Consider the following 23,280-nt stretch of genomic DNA (forward strand, 5'->3'; position numbering starts at 1 on the left):
TTCTGAATGATTTTATTTTTCGTTCCCCCTTTTGTTTTTTCTGTCTGGAGATCTAAGGGTTTATTAATAGTAGCATGCAGTACAAGAGTAAGATGGTAATGCTGAGCTTTATAAGACACTAGTTAGACCTCAGCTACAGTATGGTGTACAGTACTGGGTGCTACATTTCAGAAAGGATGTGGAAGCATTGGAGAGAGTGTAGAAGAACAGATCAGGTTTTTTTTCTGTTGTGCATACTTTCTGTCTCTTGCATAGCAATGGCATCCACAGGCAAACAGCTTATTCTGTCCAACTCAAAACGGACTGCCCAATTCTACACCAATCCAGTTACCCCACAAATGAGGTACTTACTGTTTTTGAGACACTGTCTGTAGGAGGGAATGGTCTTCAATGCGTATGCAGCCTTTACGCAACAGAAAATTTTGGGCCTGATTTTAGCATCACGTTGGGTCAGTTTTTGGGTACAAAACCTTGGTAAAGTTGGGTGTGAAGCAAATAGAGCAATCCACGCCCTCCTCTGTGCCAGATCCCTCTTTACCAAGGCCCAAAAATGGCCGTGATCAGGACCACAGTGGGCGCGATGGCAATTTAAATGCATTTGCATGTATTTAAATTGACTTAATGAGCTGCACGCCCAACTTTATCAGCACTTCTCCCTTTACCACCGCATCTGCTGCCACTCTGCCTGAGATTAGTGGGGGTGAAAGGGGTTCCGCTGCCACTCTGCCTGAGATTGGTGTGGGGGGGTGGGAGATGGGTCACTTTGCCTGAGATCAGTTAGGGAGAAGGGGGGAAGGGCCCACGATCGGTCTAGGTGGCAAAGAAGGTGGAGGATAAGGGGGTCAGTATTGTTGTGGGGCAATGTCTGCAGGGGCCAAGGGAAGGCATTGTCTGGCAGGGGAGGAATGCAGCAGGGGAGAAGCATGAAGGCGCCAATCAGAGATGCAGGATTTCGGGCATCTTAATCTCTGCCCAACAGCTTGTGCAGCGCGATTCAGACTCGCTGATATTTTTGCAGGCAGAGTTCATATGTGGATGCCTCAGAACGGGTCTAAAAGTCGGACCTGAAACACTCCCAGTTTCAAGTCTGTCCAGCACTTAGAATCAAATTGGTAAAATAAGGCCAGTTGTCTGTGGTTTCTCCTGTGAACTTCAGAATTTTGTCTCAGAGAAATCATTGCTGCTCACCATGTTATATTTCTATATTTGCTTAATACAAATTTACATATCTCACAGCAGGCTGGTAAACTAAATATAGCTTTCTTTGTCATACAGGATTGGTCAGAAGTAGACTTATTGGAAAACATAAAACAGGTCCAGGAGTGGGCCCTTCGGCCCTTCAGGCATACATTCAATATGATCATAGAAGAAAGAATCATAGAAATTCTACAGTACAAAAAGAGGCCATTCAGCCCATCGAATCTGCACCGACCACAATCCCACCCAGGCCCCACCCCCACATATTTACTCACTAACCCCTCTAACCTACGCATCTCAGGACACTAAGGGCAATTTTAGCATAGCCAATCAACCTAACCCACACATCTTTGGACAGTGGGAGGAAACCGGAGCAACCGGATAAAACCCATGCAGACACGAGGAGAATGTGCAAACTCCACAGAGACAGTGACCCAAGCCGGAAATCGAACCCAGATCCCTGGAGCTGCGAAGTGTACTTTCAGTATCCCACTCCCACGTTCTCTCCATACCCACTGATCCCTTAAGCCACAGGGGCCACGTCCAGCTCCCTCTTGAACTGGCTCCCACAGCTTTCTGTAGTAGAGAATTCCACAGGTTCACAACTCTCTAAGTGAAGAAGTTCTTCCTCATCTCAGTCTTGAATGGCTTACCCCTTATTTTTAGATTGTGACCTCTAGTTCTGCACTCCCCCAACATCAGGAACATTCTTCCTGCATCTAGCCTGTCCAGTCCCATCACAATTTTATATGTTTCTATGCAATCCCTTCTCATTCTTCTAAATTCCAGTGATTACAAGCCCAGTCAATCCAGTCTCTCTTCACATGTCAGTCCTGCCATTCCAGGAATCAACCTGGTGAACCTCACTGACTCCCTTAATTCCAAGAATGTCCTTCCTCAGACTAGGAGACCAAAACTGCACACAATAGTCAAGGTGTGGCCTCACCAAGGCCTGTATAATTGCAGCAAGATATCTTTACTCCTACCCTTCCCAAGTATCTGAATTTTTCCATCTTGCACGCACCCGGTTCCTTGTTATAGCCAGTGTTCCTGCGAATGTGCAGATTTGGTTCATCTGTAGGTGCCATTTGAATTTGCACTGTCACAGATACTCAGATCCTCTTGCTATGAAGTCAGGCACGTCATTAGCTTTCCTCAACGCCTGATGTACCTGCATGCCAATCTTCAGTGACTGTTCCACCATGACACGCAAGACACGTTGCACTTCCTTTTCCTAAACTGTCATATCTATCCTAATCAGATAATAATCTTCCTTCCTGTTTGCCACCAAGGTGGATAACCTTACATTTGTCCACATTATATTGCATTTGCCAAGTATCTGCCCATTCAGCCAGCCTGTACCTGCATGCCAACCTTAGCGACTGTTCCACCATGGCACCTAAAACACGTTGCACTTCCTTTTCCTAAACTGTCACCATTCAGATAATAATCTTCCTTCCTGTTTTTTGCCACCAAGGTGGATAACCTTACATTTATCCACATTTTATTGCATTTGCCAAGTATCTACCCATTCAGCCACCCTGCCACCTTTTAGAGTCCTCCCCACAGCATACACTGTCACCCAGCTTAGTGTCATCTACAAATTTGGAGATATTCCATTCAATTTCTTTGTCCAAGTCATTTATGTATATTGTGAATAGCTAGGATCCTAGCACTGAACCCTCCGGTTCCCCACTTGTCACTGCCTGACATTCTGCAAAGGACCAATTTTTCCCACTCTCTGCTTCCAGTCTGCTAACTAGTTCTCTATCCACATCAGTATGTACCCCCAGGGCTAGGAGCGTTAATTCTGCTCATTAATCTCTTGTGTGGGACCTCGTCAAAAACCTCGTCAAAGTCCAGATACACAATATCCACTCTTGTCCATTCTACTGGTCACATCCTCAAAAAATTCCAGAAGATTTGTCAAGCAAAATTTCCCTTTAGTGAATCCATGCTGACTTGGACCAATCCTGTCACCGCTTTCCAAATGCTCAGTTATTACATCCTTAATAATTGACTCCAGCATTTTTCCCACTACCAATGTCAGACTAACCAGATAAAGATTCAACAGCTGTTGTTATGAAAATATAGCTGCAACTCCTTCACATTGCATGCTGCTTGCTAAAAATGAAAGGCCCTCTGAACAACGCCTGCAGGCCACACAGTTTATGTCCTGACTACTCATTAATTAGCATATTCTTCCTTAAAATAATACCACAACAGCCATTGGTGGTAAGGGGTCTATTTAATCAGATATGTGGCTGGGGACCCAGCCATCTCCCCATCTCCACCACAATTAAATCTGTTTCAGAAAGGCCTGTGCATGACCACCCTGCCCAATGGCCAAATCAGGTTCTTAAGTGGACAATTAACACTCACTAAGGGTCTCATTCTTCCACTGTTGGTATTAACTTAACAGCAGGGACAGGAAGCACAACAAGCAAACCCTGGTATATTTGCTGGTGTATTCTTGAGTGTGGGGTAGATCCTATGTTCAACCCCTTCCTCTCCTGATTTCACTCCTCTTCCTTCCTGACAACCTCCATCCTTCGACTCCCTTCCTATCATTACTCACAGTGCTTCCCTCTCTCTCTCTACCTAGTTCCATTCATCCATCCCGTTCAATTTCTCCACCCTTCCCAAGTATCTGAATTTTTTCACCTTGCGCGCATTTGGCTCTTTGTTGTAGTCTATGTCCCTGCTGACTGTGCAGATTTGGCTCACCTGTAGGTGCCATTTGAATTTGCACTGTCAGGGAAAGGCAAGTTACCTATCCATGGGATAGGAGTTCAGGCACCAGAGGCTCAGATCCTAGAGCTGGGGAGCAACATTTTTTCCACCACTGGACAATTGGGCAGCACCAGACTGCTGAGCATTCCCAAAGGCTGTTGCCGTGGGCAGATTGTGGCTGTGACTATGGCCACCAGGAATCTTCCCTCCCAAGTCTCCAAATCTAGGGTCAGAACTTGAAGGCAAGCCAGGGGCTGTGCTTAGGTCAAAGCAGAGTAGCCATCCTGCGCTGAGGGCAGCAGCAGGAAGAAGACCCAGCATAGGCTGCACATGGGAACAGCAGCTACTGGGGGACACTTTAGATCTCCCAATCACATAAAGTGAGTGAAAGCCAGGTTAACATTGGAAGTGAATTGTATGGAGTGGCTGAGTGACTGTTCCCCCAGGATAGGTGGAGGTTGGAAAAAAAGTTAATAGTGGAACTTTCTGACATAATCTCTTAAATCAAGTGGCCATAAGAGTGATAAAATCAAATACTGAAATATTTGTTTGGTGCTTTAAACTTGTAACAATCAGTATGAGAGTTGTCAATATTTGGCACTCAATATTTTTCTCAAGTTTATTTGCAGTCTTGTTCTGTCCATAGTAATTAATATGCCAAGAATAATGTTGAAGCAGATATCTCATAATTGCAACAAGATTACATACAGTAACAAACATAGAAACATCCAAGATAGGAGCAGGAGGCCATTTGGCCCTTCGAGCCTACTCTGCCATTCATCACAATCATGGCTGATCATCCAACTCAATGGCCTAATCTTGCTTTTTCCCCATAACCTTTCATCCTATTCACCCAAGGGCTATATCCAGCCACCTCTTAAATACATTTAATGTTTTGCATCAACTACTTCCTGTGGTAATGAGTTCCAAAGGTTCACCGCTCTTTGGGTGAAGAAATTTCTCCTCTCCTCTGTCATAAATGGTCTATCCTGAATCTTTAGACTGTGATCCTTGGTTCTGGACCCCACAACTTTGGAGGACATCCTCCCTGCGTCTGCCATGTCTAGTCCTGTTAAATCTTTATAAGTCTCTATGAGATCTCCACTCATTTGTCTGAACTCCAGCGAAAACAATCCTAACATTGTCAATCTCTCCTCATACATCAGTCCCACCATGTCCGGAATCAGCCTGTTTAACCTTAGCTGCATTTTCTCTGGAGCAAGGACATCCTTCCTCAGAAAAGGAGACCAAAACTGTACACAATACTCTAGGCATGACCTCACCAAGGCCCTGCATAATTGCAACAACACATGCCTGCTCCTGTACTCAAAACCTCTTGCAATGAAGGCCAACATACCATCTGCCTTCAATTCTGCTGCTGCACCTGCACGCTTACCTTCAGTAGCTGGTGCACAAGGACACCCAGGTCACACTGCACACTCCCCTCTCCCAATTTACAGCCCTTCAGGTAGTAATTTGCCTTCTTGTCTTTGCTTCCAAAGTGAATAGCCTCACATTTATCCAAATTATCCTGCATCTGCCATTGATTTGCCCAGTCACCCAACCTGTCCAGATCATTCTGAAGGATCTCTGCATTATCATCACAGTTCACCTTCCCACCCAAATTGGTATCATCTGCAAACTTTGAGATGTTACATTTTGTTCCGTTATCCAAATCATTCATACATATTGTGAACAGCTGGGGTCCCAGCACCAATCCCTATGGCACCCCACTAGTTACTGCCTGCCAATTTGATAAAGACCCATTAGTTCCTACTCTTTGTTTTCCCTCTGCCAACCAGTTTTCTATCTATCTCAATACACTCCCCACAATCCCATGTGTTTTGACCTTGCACGATAATCTCTTAAGTGGGACACACCTTTAAAAACTGCAGTTTCTTATAAAATCTGAATGAATACTCAAATATATAAAGAACTTAGAGGATAAATGCTTCATACAAATGCAGTCAATTTTTTAAAAAATGCTCAGGGGAATAGAACATCAAGTTGCAGTGGTGCCTATTTTGTATCTGTTAGCACAGAAGAACTGACCTGATCTAAATAATTGGTGACTTTCATGCAGGGACAATTTGTACAGGTTTCCATCGGATTTGTAAATGGTTCTAAGTAGCTGAAAATTTTTCTGATATTAAACTCATGCCATACAATTTTGACACTCAGGTTGACTTCCTTGATTTAGCGAGGTACTCTTCCAAAATGCCTGGGTATACTTAGATTGCTTCACGTTAGATCGAATCTTATAGTTAGTAATCAAGAAACTGAGATACATTCCATGACCTTGTACATTTCTTAAATTTATTTTTAGAAAAGCATTTGGAAAAATCTGTCCCAATTATTAAAAACACTAGTAAACACTATATTATCTAGCATTTCTATTATTTATATTCAGCAAAGTTTTGTACCTCCTGATTCAATTCTTCACTGCACCTGTTCTTATTTTCTAGTTGCTTTTTCATGGAGTTCAACTAGAATTACAAGAAGAATCAATTTAACTGTTACATTTGATTGGAAGCAATAAATCCGAAAAATAGGGCAAGTAGCAAATTTGCTGTGACATGAACTAACTGAAACTTTAAACAAGGGACTGAATTTTACCTCTGGGTACACCAGAAGTGGATGCTAAACTTGCACTTGGCCAAGGTCCCATTGTTTATGTGATAATACACTGGGTGGCCAATTAAGACATGCCCAATGTGAAAGGTGACAGCCAATTAGGTTTCCAGCAGCGGTGGGAATGAGTCAGGCACAGGGTCTAATGACAGGGGTCCAAAAATGGAACAGGCACCTCCCTGAAGGTTGCCAGTATTTGTGAGGCAGGCTGAGGAAGCTGTTTGAAATGATTTAAGTAACTGTCCTCGTATAGTTAGTCATGGTTTCAGCACCTGGTACTCATGGAAGGTGGGAGGGCAATTTGGGTGCACACTGTCGTCCCATTTCTCCAATGAGTGCCTGGGAGTCCTGGTGGAGGAGGTCAGTGCCAGGTGGCAAATTCTCATTCCCAGAGACGGCAAGAGCACCCGAACTGACCACAAAAACCTGGACAGAGGTCACTGCCCAAGTCAGTGAGTATGACGTAGTGTGCCACACGTGGCTTCAGTGCTGGAACACTGGAAAAATCGACAACGGTAGGTGCAGATATGACATGGACCTGTGCAAAGAAATGCAATCAGGTGCCCATTGCTCAATATGGTAAGGGATCTATATGTGTGTATTCCAAATAGCACTGAAGCTTGCAGTAGAAAAGCTGGGATGTCAGCAAGGATACCTGCATTGGAGAGTGAGGTGTGCCATAGTGAACATAAGAACATAAGAAATAGGAGCAGGAGTAGGCCATCTAGCCCTTCGAGCCTGCCCCGCCATTCAATAAGATCATGGCTGATCTGTCGTGGCTCAGTTCCACTTTCCCGCCCTCTCCCCATAATCCTTAATCCCCTCTCTTATCAAAAACCCATCAACCCGCGTCTTAAAAATATTTAGCGAGGCAGCCTCCACCACTTCAACGGGCAGAGAATTCCAGAGATTCACCACCCTTTGAGTGAAGAAGTTCCTCCTCAACTCCATTCTAAACAGCTCCCCCTTTATCTTGAGGCTGTGCCCCCTAGTCCTACTGTCTTTTTTGAGCGGGAAGAGTCTCTCCACCTCTATCCTATCCATCCCATTCATCATCTTATACGTCTCAATGAGATCTCCCCTCATTCTTCTAAACTCTAACGAGTACAAGCCTAGTTTATTCAGCCTCTCCTCATAGCTCAACCCCTTCAACTCCGGTATCAGCCTAGTAAACCTCCTCTGCACTCCCTCCAAGGCCAAAATATCTTTGCGCAGGTGCGGCGCCCAAAACTGCACACAGTACTCCAGCTGCGGCCTCACCAATGCCCTATACAGCTGCAGCAAGACCTCCCTACTTTTATATTCAATCCCCCTCACAATGAAGGCCAGCAGCCCATTCGCCTTCCTGACCACATGCTGCACCTGCAAGCTGGGTTTTTGCGACTCATGCACAAGGACCCCGAGGTCCCTCTGCACCGTCGCTTGCTGCAGTTTTTCGCCACGTAAGTAATAGTCCTTCCTACCATTATTCCTACCAAAGTGAAATGGTCCACTTAATCCCTGGTGGAGTGGTGGGGGGAGATGGAATGGATCTTCAGGGAGACGGAGGCTGGTTGCAAATGCTGTCCCGCAGCTGTAATGCTTTCACCGGAAAGGTTTTCACACAATTGTGCATTGCATCCCCAAATTACTTACAGGGCATACTGAACTTTTTAAAGGAAGACACATGTTTTTAAAAGAAATACAAACAAAGACAATGAGCCAAATATTGTTGAGAATAGAAAATGACCACCTTCTGGAAAATTCCTATGTGGGATTATATTTGATCGCCTAGTCCCAAAAGAGAGCATGAATGCCACACTAGAAATGTATCAGAGATTTGAAATGGGAAATAGGAAAGCGCAGACCGATTGTCACATCTCAGCAAAATTCCAAAACCCAACTCCTGCTGATCTTTACTTCAGAATGTAGAAGTGGTTTTAAGTTCAAAAGAAACTGATTCTGGGATGCAAGACATGGGGGTGGGGGCTGGGGAGCAATCCTACCAAAAAAATTCTAAATGCTAAATGAGTGTGAAAACAGGAGAGAGTCACACATTTTTTCAGCGAGCTTTCACAAGATTATAAAATATAGCAGAATTAAGCCATTCAGCCCATCAAGTCTGCTTCGCCATTCGATCATGGCTGATAAGTTTCTCAACCCCATTCTCCTGCCTTTTCCTTGTAACCTTTGATCCCGCTACCAATCAAGAACTTAACTGTCTGTCTTAAATATACTCAATGAACTGGCTTCCACAGGCTTCTGTGGCAATAAATTCACCACCCTCTGGCTGAAGAAATTCCTCCTCATCTTGGTTCTAAAGAGTTGTCCCTTTATTCTGAGGCTGTGTCCTCGGAATCTCGTCTCTCCTAGTAATAATGGAAACATCTTTTCCATGTCCACTCTATCCAGGCCTATCCAGGTATTCTGCAAGTTTCAATGAGATTCCCCCATCCTTCTAAACGACACTGATACAGACCCAGAGCCTTCAAACGCTCCTCATATGTCAAGCCTTTCATTCCCAGGATCATTCTCGTGAACCTCCTTTGTTCCCTCTCCAAGGCCAGTACATCCTTCCTTAGATACGGGGTCCAAAGTTGCTCACAATATTCCAAATGTGGTTTGACCAGAGCCTTATAAAGCCTTAACAGTACATCCCTGCTTTTGTATTCTACCTTGAAGTTAATGCTAACATTGCATTTGCCTTCCTAACTACCAACTCAACCCACAAGTTAATCTTAACAGAATCCTGAGCTAGGACTGCCAAGTTCCTTTGCTCTTCCAATTTCTGAATTCTCTCCCCATTTAGAAAATACAGGTGGGCGAGTCTCCCAAAAGTACTGAATTGGCGAGAAAACTGATGTAAATCACGACTGTTTTCAGTTCAATTTCAGACTCTAATCTCCCACATTCTGTACAATGCAGAAGTCACAATTATTAATATCATTAAAAGCTTGGGATCAGGGGAACCTATTCACGCCAGAGTCTAACAGTTCCAGGCCTCTGCAATTGGGCAGTGGCTCCAAACTGTCAGCTTCCCATTTGCTGGCCAGCTCAGGAGCCCGGCAGTGCTGTCCCTCCAACCCCTCCATGGCCCAATCCTAGCCCTATCATGGCCCCCACGCCCTCAGCAGTGGTAACTCCTCCCCCACCCTTGTGCTGAATCCCCCTGCTCCCGTGACAGACATACTACCTCTTGGAAGGCAGACCCCCACCCTATCCCCTCCAGCAGACCACCCCCTCCCCCGATCCCAATGCAGAGTGCCAGTGGCACCCTCCAACCCCACTGATTATCCCATAAATCCCACCCACAATAGGCTCTGCCCCCTTGGCCCCACCCACAATGGGTCTGCTTCTTGTCTCCGCCACACCCCCAGGCCCTGCCCCATAGGCCCCACTCCCTTGTACCCCCTAGGCCCTGCCCTCTTGGCCCCAATCCTGCGAAATACTCCTGGAAGGGTGGGAGATGCTATTGGGCCCAGAGAATTCTGTCAGGGCCTGATAATCACATTTAAAATACATTAATAATAGATTTAAATCACTTACCTCTCTTCTTGCCGGTTTCCAGCACAGTCCTGACTATATTTCTGTATGCGTCAATCCTGCAAAATCGCCAACATGATGTGGATGTGCCGGCGTTGGACTGGGGTAAGCACAGTAAAAAGTCTGACAACACCAGGTTTAAGTCCAACTGATTTGTTTGATAGTACACTCACTAGCTTTCGGGTTAGTCCCTTCGTCAGGTGACGAAGGGACTAACCCGAAAGCTAGTGAGTGCACTATCAAATAAATCGGTTGGACTTAAACCTAGTGTTGTCAGACTTTTTACTGAAATCGCCAACACACAATTCTCCCATTCTGATGCACCAAAAAACATATGCGTCAGGATGGTAGAATTGGGCCCTCCATCTGCGCCTCTACATTTTCTACCAAGGTGCATAACCTCACTTTTTCCTGTGGTGTATTCTATTTGTCTAAGTCCTTCTGCAATCTCCTCAATATGACCTATCCCTCCACCTATCTTTGTATCATCTGCAAACTTAGTCACAATGCTCCCAATTCCTTAATCGAGACAATTGATGTATAAAGTGAAAATTGTGGTCCCAACACTGATCCCTGCAGAACTCTACTAGTCACCAGCTGCTATGCTAAAGAGGACCCCTTTATCCCCATTTTCAGCCTTCTGCCAGTCAGTCAATTTCTATCCATGCTAATATCTTGGCTCTCATCTTATTTAGCAGCCTCCTGTGCGGCACCTTGTCAAAGGCCTTCTGGAAATCCAAGTTGATAATTTCCATTGGCTCTTCTTTGCCTAACATGCGCATTATCTCCTCAAAGAATTCTAACAGATTTGTCAGGCATGACCTCCCCTTGATGAAACCATGCTGAGTTCACCCTACTTTACCATGCACTTCCAAGTATCCTGAAACTTTGGGGCAAATTTTCCCCGTCCGGCCGGCCCAGGAATCGTAGTAGGCGAAGGGACGGACCATGGAAAGGTCCATTGACCTTGGGCAGGATTTTCTAGTTTCGGAGTGAGCGGGGCTGGAAAATCCCACCTCTCATCCTTTATAATACTCTAAAATCTTATCAATGACCAAGGTCAGGTTAATTGGCCGATAATTTCCCATCTTTTGCTTCCTTCTTAAACAGGGGTATTACATTAATGATTTTCCAGTCCTCTGGAACCCACCCTGACTCCAGTGATTCCCACACTGGTGTTTCCACAATCTGTTCAATTATCTCCTTCAGAGCTGTGGAATGTAGTCCATCTGGTCTAGGTCTTTTGTCCACCTTAAGACCTTTCAGCTTCCCTAACACCTTCTGCTTGTAATAGCCACCACACTCACCTCTGCCCTGACTCTCTTAAATTTTTGATACATTACTGGTGTCCTCCACTGTGAAGACTGGCACAAAGTACCTATTCAATTCCCCTGCTATTTCTTTGTTCCTCATTATTAGTTCTTCACCATCATTTTGCAGCTGTCAGTGTCCACTCTTGCTTCGCTCTTACCCTTTATATGTCTAAAAAAAACCTCTTGGGGCGGTATCTGGGGAGGGGGGATGATTGGTCGGGGAGGCCAGCAATTGGGAGGAATGATGGGTAATATCTGCTATTCCCCCTTGATATTACCCATCATTCCTCCCAATCGCTGGTCTCCCCGACCAATCATCCCCCCACCCCAGATACCGTCCCAATACCCCCCCACCCATGGCTGATGCGGCCTTGACACCCCCCAACCCCTCCCTCCACAGGTCTCTGAATGCAGATTGCACAGCTCCCCCTCCCTGCCTGCCTTCCCTTAGGCCCTGCCCCATCATGGCTCCACAGCCTCATCTTCGGCTCTGCCCTTTAGCACTGCCTGGTAATGGTGAGCAGTGCTAGAGTGCCAGGCTGGCACTGCCTGGTTCTCAATCTGGCAGTGCTAGGTTGGCACTATCCAAGGGGCACAACCCTCCCCCCCCCAGCCCTGACTACCTGGGATGCTTCAATGGCCTTCAGTCCCACCAACAAGGCCATCAAGTTAGGCCCTCATTGGTGAGGACCACATGTGATCCTCATCGGTATGAAACTCCACCGGCGACTTCGGAGAGCTAAGTGAACCCAGAAGATTGCGTTCTGGGCTCACTAATAACATTTAAGTTAATGGAGTTTAATTTATATAAATATATTCATATAATTTTGGTAGACTGAACCATGGCAGAACTTACTCAGTTAATAGTAGGGTGTTGGGGAGAGTTACAGGGCAAAGAGATCAAGGGGTACAGGTTCATAGCTCCTTGAAAGTGGAGTCACAAGAGGACAGAGTAGTGAAGAAGGCATTTGGCATGTTGGTTTCAATGAGCAGAACATTGAATACAGGAGTTGGGACGTCTTGTTGAAGTTGTACAAGACATTGAGAAGGCCACACTTAGAACACTGTGTACAATTCTGGTCACCCAATTATCGAAAGGGTATTATTAAATTAGAAAAAGTGCAAAAAAGATTTATTAGTATGCTACCGGGACTTGATGGTCTGAGTAATAAGGAGAGGCAGGATAGATTGGGATCTTTGTCTCTGCAGCATAGAAGGCTGAGGAGTGATCTAATAGAGGTCTGTAAAATAATGAGGGGCATAGATCAGCTAGATAGTCAATACCTTTTCCCAAAGGTGGGGGAGTCTAAAACTAAAGGGCATAGTTTTAACATATCCAGAGCCGGAAAGATCATGAGAGGTGAGAAACTAAATGCAAAGCTGGTTCTTTGCCTCTTTTGCGATCTTACAATTGACTGGCGTGATGAGCTGGTAAGATCACACCATTTTGTTTGTTCCTTTTCATGGTAAAAAGGCCTGTAATTTCTGTCTTTTTTTTGCCTCCCTCCCTTCTTAAACAAGGGTGTTACATTAATGATTTGCAGTGGTCCCGATCTGTCAGAGTCCCTATTTGCTGACTAGCTGGATCACTGACCAGCCCAGTATCCCCGTAGTGCTGCCTCTTCAACACACCCCACCGCCCAATTGCTGCCCCCACAACAATTATCAGGCCAGCTCTGACCCTCCCCTGTCCCGAAGTGTCCCAATACACAGCCCATTCACCTCAGCAGTGGCAATCCCCCCATGCCATCTCCTCACCCCAGCAGACCCCCCCTCCCGCTGACCCTCACTGGGATCAGTCAGACCAGGGCAGGCCCTCCCCCCTGCAGAACCTCCAGCCTCAGCCCCCCCGCAATCGCTGCCTTCCCCCTGTCCCAGACCGATCCTGTCTGCAGAGTGGCAGCAGGACCCCCAAGCCCCACCGATTTCATCTCGGCCTTGACCACAATAGGCCCCACCCACTCAGCACTGTCCAATGCCGAATGGGCAGTGCCAAGGTGCCCCCTGGGCATGAGCACTTTGTCTCTTGGGCAATGCTAGCAGGCACAGGCTGGCACTGCGAGGGTGCCTATGGCCAGAGGGCATCACCTCCCTGCCACCCGACCCCCCTTGGGGGCCCCAATTTCCCCCCTTTCATTCCAGTGGGGTTTACACCAGCTACCCACGTTCGGGAACTAGCGGGAGACCCCGCCAGAATGAAGTACTCCTGGCGGGGTGGGAGATTCAATCGGGACCTGAAAGTTTCCAATAATTAGATTTAAAACATATTTAAAATACATTTAAAAAAGATTCAAATTATTTATTTGCCTTCCCGCCAGTTTCCACCGTGGTCTGACTGACAACTCTTTAAAAAGTCTGACAACACCAGGTTTTAGTCCAACCGATTTATTTGATAGTAAACTCACAAGCTTTCGAGGGGACTCCCTCTTCGTCAGGTGAATGGAGAGTTCTGGCCTCAGACAGAGCATATAAAGCACAGAATTAGAGATTACTGATTAGAATGTGAATCTTTACACCTAACCTGCTGTTCAAGTCCTAAAGTGGCTGACACATTGTGCTCCTTCCACACACATTGTCAGCCACTTTAGGACTTGAATAGCAGGTTAGGTGTAAAGATTCGCATTCTAATCAGTAATCTCTAAACTGTCTGTGCTTTATATGCTCTGTCTGAGGCCAGAACTCCCCATTCACCTGACGAAGAGGGAGTCCCCTCGAAAGCTTGTGAATTTACTATCAAATAAATCAGTTGGACTAAAACCTGGTGTTGTCAGACTTTTTACTGTGTTTACCCCAGTCCAACGCCGGCACATCCACATCATGACAACTCTTTGCCAGCTCTGGAAGGTGCGCACGCATCTCTGCCGCATGCGCAAATCCTGGTATAAGGACGGCAACACGCATTTCCCACTGCAGCCTGCCAGAAAAGTTGCAGGTCGCAATGGGAGAATCGCGGCTATTGTGTCTCCTTACTTAAGGATATAAACACACTGAAGGAGGTTCAGAGGTTTATGAGACTGATACCTGGTATGACCGAGTTTTATGAGTAAAGGTTACTGGGTTTGTTTCCACTAGAGTTAAGAAAAGTGAGGGCGACTTGATTAAATTATATAAAATTCTGAATGTTCTTAACAATGTGGCTATGGAAAGGATGTTTTCTCTTGGGGGTGAGTTCAGAGCTAGGGAACACTTTTTAAAATTAGAGGTCACAATTTTAGAGCAGAGATGGGGAGAAGTTCATTCTCTCAGAAGGTTGTGTGACTTTGGAAGAAAGGATGCTCCTCCATTTGATAAGATCATGGCTGATCTGTTCAAGTTTTACATTCTCATCTACTCCAAATCATCTTTAATTCCCTGACCTAACAACAATTTTTGGTTTTAAATGTTGGTTCACTCTTAAGATTGTCTTCCTTCCTGTCACACTTTGGATCTCATTACCCAAACTGTTGCCCTTTCCGTTTACTTTGTAATTTCCCTTTACTTTATCTCCTCTCAAATGGGAGCAATTTTCCTGCCCTAATATGCTGGTCTAATAGCATAGTAGGGCAGGAAATTTAAGCTGGAGTCCAAAAATGGGAATTGAGTCATTTTTTTCTGATGTAACCAGTATCATGCCGGGAAATGGCACGAGACTGATTACAAAATGTACAGCTCTACTTCAATCTCTTTAGTGAGCTTAGGATGGTATCACCTGGGTCCCTCTTATGTTCCCAACCTCACTGGTGGAAGTCCACATGAGCAGGGATCACATTTGGTCCCCAGCAATGCAGACTAAGCATGATGGCCTTGCTGGAGAGAACAGATGCCATTGAGTCCCCCGAGAGGCAGTAGGATCGGGCAGTGCCACTTGGGAAATGTCAGCCTGGCAACCTGGTACTGCCTGCCTGACACTGCCCACTGGGTACCCTGACACTGCCCACCAGGTATCTGGCAGTGTCAAGGTGACATAGCCTCATAGGGGTCAGGGCTAGGCAGGGACACAGGGCAGACTAGCACGGTGGGAAGGAGAAAAGGGAAGGGGGACATCTGCATGGAGAGTGGAGGTTAAAGGTGGGGCCAGCAATCAGAGCCCAGGGCAGGCTATCAGAAGTCAGGGCCAGTGAGCAGGTGGGAGACTCTGGAGCCGACAATCAGGAGGCCGGCGATGGGGGACAGGCACATCAACTCAACAGTATACTCGGAGATCACTGCATGTGCAGTGGCCCTCTTAACAATCTGATACCGGCCTCTCTAGTGGGATTAGGTCTCGCATCCCCTCCCCAACAACCACCAGCACAAATCGCTAGTGAAATTAATTTCACTAAGCTTGCCCAAAAAACAGGTGGGAAATGTCAAATTTTCCAGCCTGTTGGGCAAGTATTTTTTTAAAAAACTGCCCCACAATCTCTCCCCCCACTACTTAGTTTAAAGCTAATTCTACCATTCTATCTGTACAACTCACCAGAACATTGGTCTCAGCATTTTAAAGACCGTCCAACAGTGTAGCTCCCACTTTCCCCGGTACTAGTGCCAATGCTCCATACATAGAAATCATTTTCTCCCACACCAATCTTTGAACCACATATTCATCTCGCTAATCTTATTTACCCTATGCCAATTTGCCCGTGATTCAGGTAATAATCCAGAAATTATTAACCTTGAGGCTCTGCTTTAAATTAACCCGAGTTGCTCATACTTCCTGTGCAGAATCTCTTTCATATACAGAATCATTTTCCTTGTCCTATCATGACATTGATACCTAGAGGGACCAGCAAAACTGAATCTCCTCCCTCCCACTGCAAGTTCTTCTCTAGCCCTATGCAGATGTCTTGAACCCTGATACTAGACAGATAACGCAACCATGTGGACTCTTGCTCACAGCTGCAAAGAACTATGTCTATTACCGTGACTATGCAATCCCCTACTACCACTACATTTCTATTAACTCCCCCATCTTGAATGGCTCCCCATACTGTGGTGCAATTGTCAGTTTACTTATCCGTCCTGCAGCATCCACTCTCATCCAAACAAGATGACTGAACAAAATCTTCCAATCCCTTACAAAAGATCACATATCTCCTCCACCAAGGACCTAGCTGACCTCTCCAACCCTTCCAATTTCCTTCACAAGAGCCCTAGTCTCTTTCACTATCAATCTTTCCAACCTCCCCAAGTTGCTTCCAATTATCCTTCCTCCCCTCTCTCGCTGTGGCCTGATGCTGGAAGTCTACCCAACTGACAGCCAGCAAGCCTCTCAAGATCATTGGCTGTGTCCAGGAATAGAGATAAAAATGGTAATCTTAAATTAATTAAATTCAACAGGACCTGGGAAAAACCTGTTCTTTTGGATTTCTTCCCCAGCCGCAAAACAGTACCTTGGATCAAGGTACATCTAAAAGTTACTATCCAGCTCTATCTTCAGTTACTATTAAAAATGTTTCCTTTCTCACTTTGTTAAAATTATGTTTGAAAATATATTTCACGGTTGTTACTCGTTTATGATGCATGCAAGCTATACAAAGGTCTTTTCTGCTTTTACCTTATTCTCCATGGTCTTCATTAATTTCTCCTTCTTCTTAACTTCATTTTGTAAATATTTAGACTGTGAAAGAAAATTTTTAATAGTTTGATAACTGGGAATATCCTTCTTAAATTAAATGTTTTGTTCACTTCACATAATTGCCACTTTTCTTCAACAGTATTATAGCAACTAAGTTACCAACTTAATTTATTTTGGCTATGTCTTTTTGCTACCACTGCTGTAGCAAATAATTACCCAATGTCCCAACTTCCCTTTCCTTGCCAAAGCAGCTAAATGGATTTTCCGCTCCAAATTCCACATCCAATTCTCCTGGAGCTACCATATTTGAAACATTTCAATTAGATTCTGCCTTTGTCACAGTTATTATCAGAATCATAAATGACCTATATAAGGTTGATCATAATATCATATTAAATATAAGCGAAAATAGACTACTTAGCCCTTGAGCATCCTCCAGCATTCAATAAGCTCATGACTGACCTGATTGTGGTCTGAATTTCCTGCTCACCCCCTCCACAACATTATGGTCAAAAATCTGTCAAACTCAGCCTTAAGTATATTCAATGACCCAGTCTCCACTGCTCTTTGGAGAAGAGATTTCCAATAGACATTCTGAGGGATGAAATTCTTGATATCTATGTCTTAAATATGAGATTCCTCAAGATTCCTGGGGAGACATTCTCTTATTGTCTATTCTGTCAAATGATCTCTGAATCTTATGTTTCAATAAGGTCAGCTCCCATTCTTCTAAACTCCAATGAATATAGGCCCAACTTGCTCAATCTTTCTTCATAAAATAATTCCCTTAAACCAGGAATCAGTCTAGTCAACTGTCTCTGAACTACTCCCAATGCAAGTACATCCCTCTTTATGTACTATACGCAGTACTCACTGCACTCGGTCCTCAGTTTTGAAGAAGGTATTTTGCTCAATGTTAACTTTGTTTTTCTCTCTTCACATGCTGCAAGCACTTTTTCCAGCACTTCCTGTCTTTATCAAAGCAGTCTAGATGTGGGGTCTCATCAATGCCCGTAGCAAGGTTTTCCTACTTGTATAGTTAATCTCCATTATAATAAAGGTCAACATTCCATTTGCCTTCCTTAATACTTCTTAGATCTGTTTTCTGATAAATGTACAAGTAGTCTCTCTTCATCATTTAAATAATATTCTTCTAATTTCTGTTCTTCTTGCCAAAGTGAACAACCTCACATTTTTCCACATTATACACCACTGCTAAATTTTTGCTGATTCACTTAATCTATCTATATCCCCTTACAGCTTCTTTGTAGCCTCCTTACAAGTTGTTTTCTTATCTTTGTATTGTCAGTGAATAGATCATAGGCAGAATATTCTGGTTGTTCACATCCCGATATTGTTGCAAACGAAAATGGAGAATTTGGCGCTCAGCCAAATCTCCATTCACTGCAGCAGGACCAGAAAATCCTGCTAACATAAATAGCCGGAAAATTCTGCCTCATATTTAGAAGAGGCCTTAACATTTTTTCTCCATTACGCTCTACTAGTTACAGTTTGCTAATCTGAAAATGACACATTTATCCTGACTCTCTGTTCCTATTTCTGAGCCAATCTAACCATTCTAATATATCGCCCACAACACCATGAGGTTTCATCTTGTGTATAAACTGTTTATGTAGCAACTTAATGACTGCCTTTTAGAAATCTAAATTCATTAAATACATTGGTGCCCCTTTATCACCCTTTTAACACCTTTTGTGTTATATCTTTCAAGAATTCTACTGATTTCCCTTTCACAAAACTTTGTTGACCTTGCTTCATTGTATTATGATTTTCTAAATGCCCAAATGATAGCTGTTAGGTTAACTGGCCCATTGCTTTCTGCTTTCTATATCTTCCCTTTCTAGAAAGATGTTGCATATGCAGTTTTCCAAGATGCTGAGAATTCCTAGAATCTTGAGAATTTTGGAAGATTTCAATCTTTGCATCCAGTATCTCTTCTGCCATTTCCTTTAACACCCTCAAATGCAGGCCATCAGGTCCAGGGGACATGTCAACCTTCAGTCAGATCAGCTTTCCTGGTACTTTTTTCTAGCGACAGTGATTATTTTTCTTTGGCCTCTTAATTTTCTACAGTCTTGGGATGCTTATTGTGTCTTCTATTATGAAGACTTACTACACACTTGTGTGAAGCCTCTGCCATTTTCTTATTTTGCAATCTTAATTTCCCCAGTCTTACTTTCTAAGAGACCAACTCTAACTTTAGCTACTCTCTTCATTTTTATTTATAATCTGTTTTTATTTTTCTTAGTTTTCTTTTTTTCTAATTTCTTCTACTTCATTTTTCTTTTAGTTATCTTTTAATGGTTTCTAAAATGTTTCCAATTGTCTGGTCCATCAGTAAACCTCGTAGCATTGTACACGTTTTCAGTAAATTTGATTCCTTCCTTAAATTTCTTAGCATGGGTAACTACATCCCTCCTCAAAAGTAAGTAGCCTTCTTTGATCTCTCTAAACTTTCTGCATCCATTGGTAGAACTGACCAGAAAATCTAGCCAGGTCTTCTCTGTAGCCTTGCAAGTTACAACACTTCAGGTGCAGATCCTTTTTAATACGCTGAGCATTTCAATCTCAACCACTAATTTAGGCAGCAAATTCCAGATGCCGTCAATCTATTTCCTCAATCTATGCCAATTAGTAACTTACCCCTCTGTTAAGGTAAACAAGTTTTTCTGTCTAACCAACTTGGCCCTTCATAATTTTGTGTGCCTCAATTAGGTCACACCTTAGCCTCCTCTGTTCTAATTAAAACAACAATTTATAGCTACAATTTTCAAGCCGTGCTAACATTCTTGTTAATTTACTTTGCACTCTCTCCAGAACAATTATGTTCTTACTGAAATGTGGTAACTAGAACTATACACAAGATTCCAGTTGTGGCCTAACCAATGAGCCGGGAAGATCGCAGATGAGGATAAAAAAAACAATTCGTGTCCAGCAACTCCAGGTCCTGTTTTGCTGGCAAGATGGGCGTGAAACTGATTAACATAAAATGAATCTAACTTATAAGTCCTTTAAAGCTCCTACACTGATTCTTTCAGCTTCCTGGAATCTTCCTCCTTGCTGGCATGATGTCATGCTAGCGAGAATTACTCCTGCTCTACAGTAGTGGGAACCAGGCTCTACAGTACATTGGACCGATCAGAGATCATTGAAGCCCATTGGTAGTTCTCTGATTTCTTCCCACATTGGGGTGGTGTGCAGTGCCTTGCACACCCTGACACAGCAGAAGGGTGACCTATTGGAGGAGGATGAGAAGGAGGACATGGAGGCCAACCAGTCGGGCATCACTGGGGAGGAGGCCACCTAGCAGGAGGAGGAAGAAGAAGAGGAGCACATTTAGCAACACCACCCAGGCACTGGAGGGCTGGCAGCTAGGATGAAGCCTGCAAGGGTGGCTAGGGAGGCCCTGATCACCAGGTGGTTTAGTCGCTAGGGCCCTGTGTCTGTGGGTTCCACTCCCACTCCATCCCCACCCCACCCTCCCCACCACCCCAAAGTCCTTCTATCTTCTGCCACATCATCACACCAGAGTGGTGTGCCTCAGTACACAGTATTAGCCAGTTTCTTTGGGAGGCAGGAGGATGATGACAATTCACTAAGCACCATTATGGTGGTGTCCTGGTGTAAACTAGCCTGATTCTTATCTGAGCTCCTCATGCACAATGGCACCTAGGCCCACGTCTGTGCAGTGGATAAGGGATCTGAAACCCCCACACTTGGGGCGGGTGGGATGGGGGATGGAATCGCTTCTGGGATCTGGGGAACCAATGGGCTTCATTTTCTCAATGAAACAGCATTGAGTGGCCTCCCAACCGACATCAACAAGAAGCATCCCTCCAGCGATTATCAATGGAAGAGGATTCCTGTTCGAGACAAAGCTGAGACAAATTAGTCACAGGTGGGTGGTGAAAAAACATTTAATGATGACAATAAAGGTGTTTAAATAAAAAGTTCTAACATAAAAAGGTGTGAATGGAAAACATTAAGGCGCTTAAAAATTTATCTAACCAGTGCAACCCTTCACCCATGCCATCTTAGTGCAACTATAACTTCCCAATCTTACATGGCCCACCACAACATCTCAGTGTCTCCCCAGAACGTACATTGGAAGTGGAGGGGGCCAACTGCCTACCTCACACAGTTGTCTGCGATGCGCTTGGCTGGGGTCCTCTGGAGGCCCTAGACCTTGAGGGCTCTGGCCGGCTTCCAGGTATCTGGAACATTTCTATGGAGGATCACTTGCGTCCTACATGTGGTGGTCAAGCTCTCAGCGACAGCCACCAGAGTCAGGGGCCACTTGTCAGTGGCCGCAGCAAGTACCCTCTGAGACTGGGCCATGCTCTGCAACTGCTCTGCCATGACCCTCTGTGATTGAGCCATATTCTCAAGGGCTGCTGCCATAGCCCACTGTGTCTCAGTGCTATCCCGTTGGGTTTCATGCAAACTCTGAAGTCTCAGCCATGGACCGCAGAACCTCAAGAATCCTCAGCTGTTGCCTGCTGTGATTCAGCTACAGCCCTCTGGAACTCTGCTGTAGCTCACTGTGACTCAGCCGCGGCCCTCTGGGAATCCACTTGGAACCTACCACTCATGACGAGTATTCCATGCCCCTGGCTTTCCACTGCGGATGCCAGCTTGCAGTGTTGGCCTGGGAACCACGCAAGACAGGCAACAGCTGGTCCATCTGAAAGCTTTGGGTATCCTCCCAACAGCCTTGCAGTCAGTCTAATGTGTTCATTAGCCTCTCCTGCATTCCTGGCTCTGTTGCTGCATCTCCAGCAGCTGAGGGAGAAGTGATCTCAGAGGCCCAGCATGTAGCTTGGGGCCAGCTGAGCCCTCGCCTCTGGCAGGTCCCTGCGTAGCAAAGGTCTTGGACATTCCCTCTTCCACCCGATGTACATCAGAGATGTGTCACGCTCATCAGAGTGACCCAGAAGCCTCACCACTAACTAGACCTACCAACATGTCAATATCTGGGATGGTGAACTGTGAAATGGAAGCTGATGCCACAACAGTGTCAACCTTGGAGGTTCCTTCACCAAATCCTCCGAGAACTTGTCCAAGCTGTCTGAAGTAGGATGGACGGGAGCCACAGTGGGGCCACAGTGCCAAATGGCTCCAGATCCATTCCTGTAACACAGGGCATGAGGTTAAGTGCAAGAGAGGGAGAGGAATCCAGGAAGCAAAAAACGTTCACATTTCTCCACTGAACCTGGAACAAAGCACAAGGAGGAACAGGCCCTTCGGCCCTCCAAGCCTGCACTGACCAGGCTGCCCATCTGAATTGTAATCCCCTACTCTTCCAGGGACCATATGCCTCTACTCCCATCCCATTCACGTAGCTGTAAAAACGCCTCTTAAAGGTCACTCTTCGATCTGCCTCCATGACCTTCCCCCAGCAACGAGTTGCAGGCACCCACCACCCTTTCTGTGCAAATAAACATGCCTCGCACATCTTCTTTAAACCTTGCCCCTCATATCCAAATCCCATGTCCCCTAAAAGTTGCCTCAAAGTGAGTGGAGGATTGACAGGTGCTCACTTCTTGATTCCAGTCCAGCCACGCAGTCGCTGACAGCCCACATCTCCCTTCCCTGGGCAGCTCCAGCGCTTGCTCTTTAAAGGGATGTGAGGACACGGAGGTTTGACTCACCACCCGTCTTGGCTCTCTCTCTGGTGTTATGGTTGGTCTTCTCCTGTGGAGACAGAAGGAGCCAAGAAAGAAATGACAGCATGACTCCTGCAGAGTATCAGGTGGTGGCCCTTAGAGGGCAAGTGTGGTGCTGCTCTTGGGTGGGTAGGAAGGAGATGCTTGGGGGTCAGGGGTGGAAGCATGCTGAGGATCAGAGGATCTGGGGGTGATTTGAGGGAGGATGCGAGATAGGGTTAAGCACTCATCCTTGTTGCCTGGATGAGGTCACTGACCTTCTTGCAACTCTGCTTCCTAGTTCTGGGGGCCAGTGCCATGGCACTAACCGAGTGGCAACTGCCTTCCAGGCCGCATTGCCATCAGCTTCCCTGAATCCTGCTGGGGGAAAGAAGATGCTCTGCATCACCTCTGCCGCATCCAGTAGCCCCCTGAGGTCGCTTCAGTAAATCTGGGGGCTGATCATGTGGTCATTTTTTTTTCCTGCACTGCCTATTTCTGCCTGTCCACCTTTGTAGTTTTTATGGAGCTGCCCCTCTTTAGGACAGATCAGCAGCAGGTAGTTTGACAGAACATGCAAGCAAGTTACATGCAATTTGCTTGTTGGCACTGGGGGGAAGGCAAGTGAGCGATTTTGCTGATGGGGGCGGTGGGGGATGCCAGAGGTGGTGGATCAGAGCCT

At 45.4% G+C, this 23,280-nt stretch overlaps 1 protein-coding gene across 1 annotated transcript in view; it reads right to left on the reverse strand.

The window, feature by feature from the left end:
* LOC145356920 (synaptonemal complex protein 1-like) overlaps window positions 1–21,566 on the reverse strand; it is a 144,075-nt gene extending 122,509 nt beyond the window's left edge. Inside the window, exons 1-3 of the mRNA XM_080209921.1 lie at window positions 21,539–21,566; window positions 16,912–16,974; window positions 6,354–6,416 (exon numbers count right to left, since the gene is read on the reverse strand). Coding sequence (XP_080066047.1) covers window positions 6,354–6,416; window positions 16,912–16,932 — 84 coding nt within the window. The 5' untranslated portion in view covers window positions 16,933–16,974; window positions 21,539–21,566. The remainder of the gene's footprint in view (window positions 1–6,353; window positions 6,417–16,911; window positions 16,975–21,538) is intronic.
* Between the last annotated feature and the right edge of the window lie 1,714 nt (window positions 21,567–23,280).

The sequence above is a fragment of the Carcharhinus amblyrhynchos genome, chromosome 22 (assembly GCF_965287045.1).
Source record: "Carcharhinus amblyrhynchos chromosome 22, sCarAmb.v2.hapA, whole genome shotgun sequence".
NCBI lineage: Eukaryota > Metazoa > Chordata > Chondrichthyes > Carcharhiniformes > Carcharhinidae > Carcharhinus > Carcharhinus amblyrhynchos.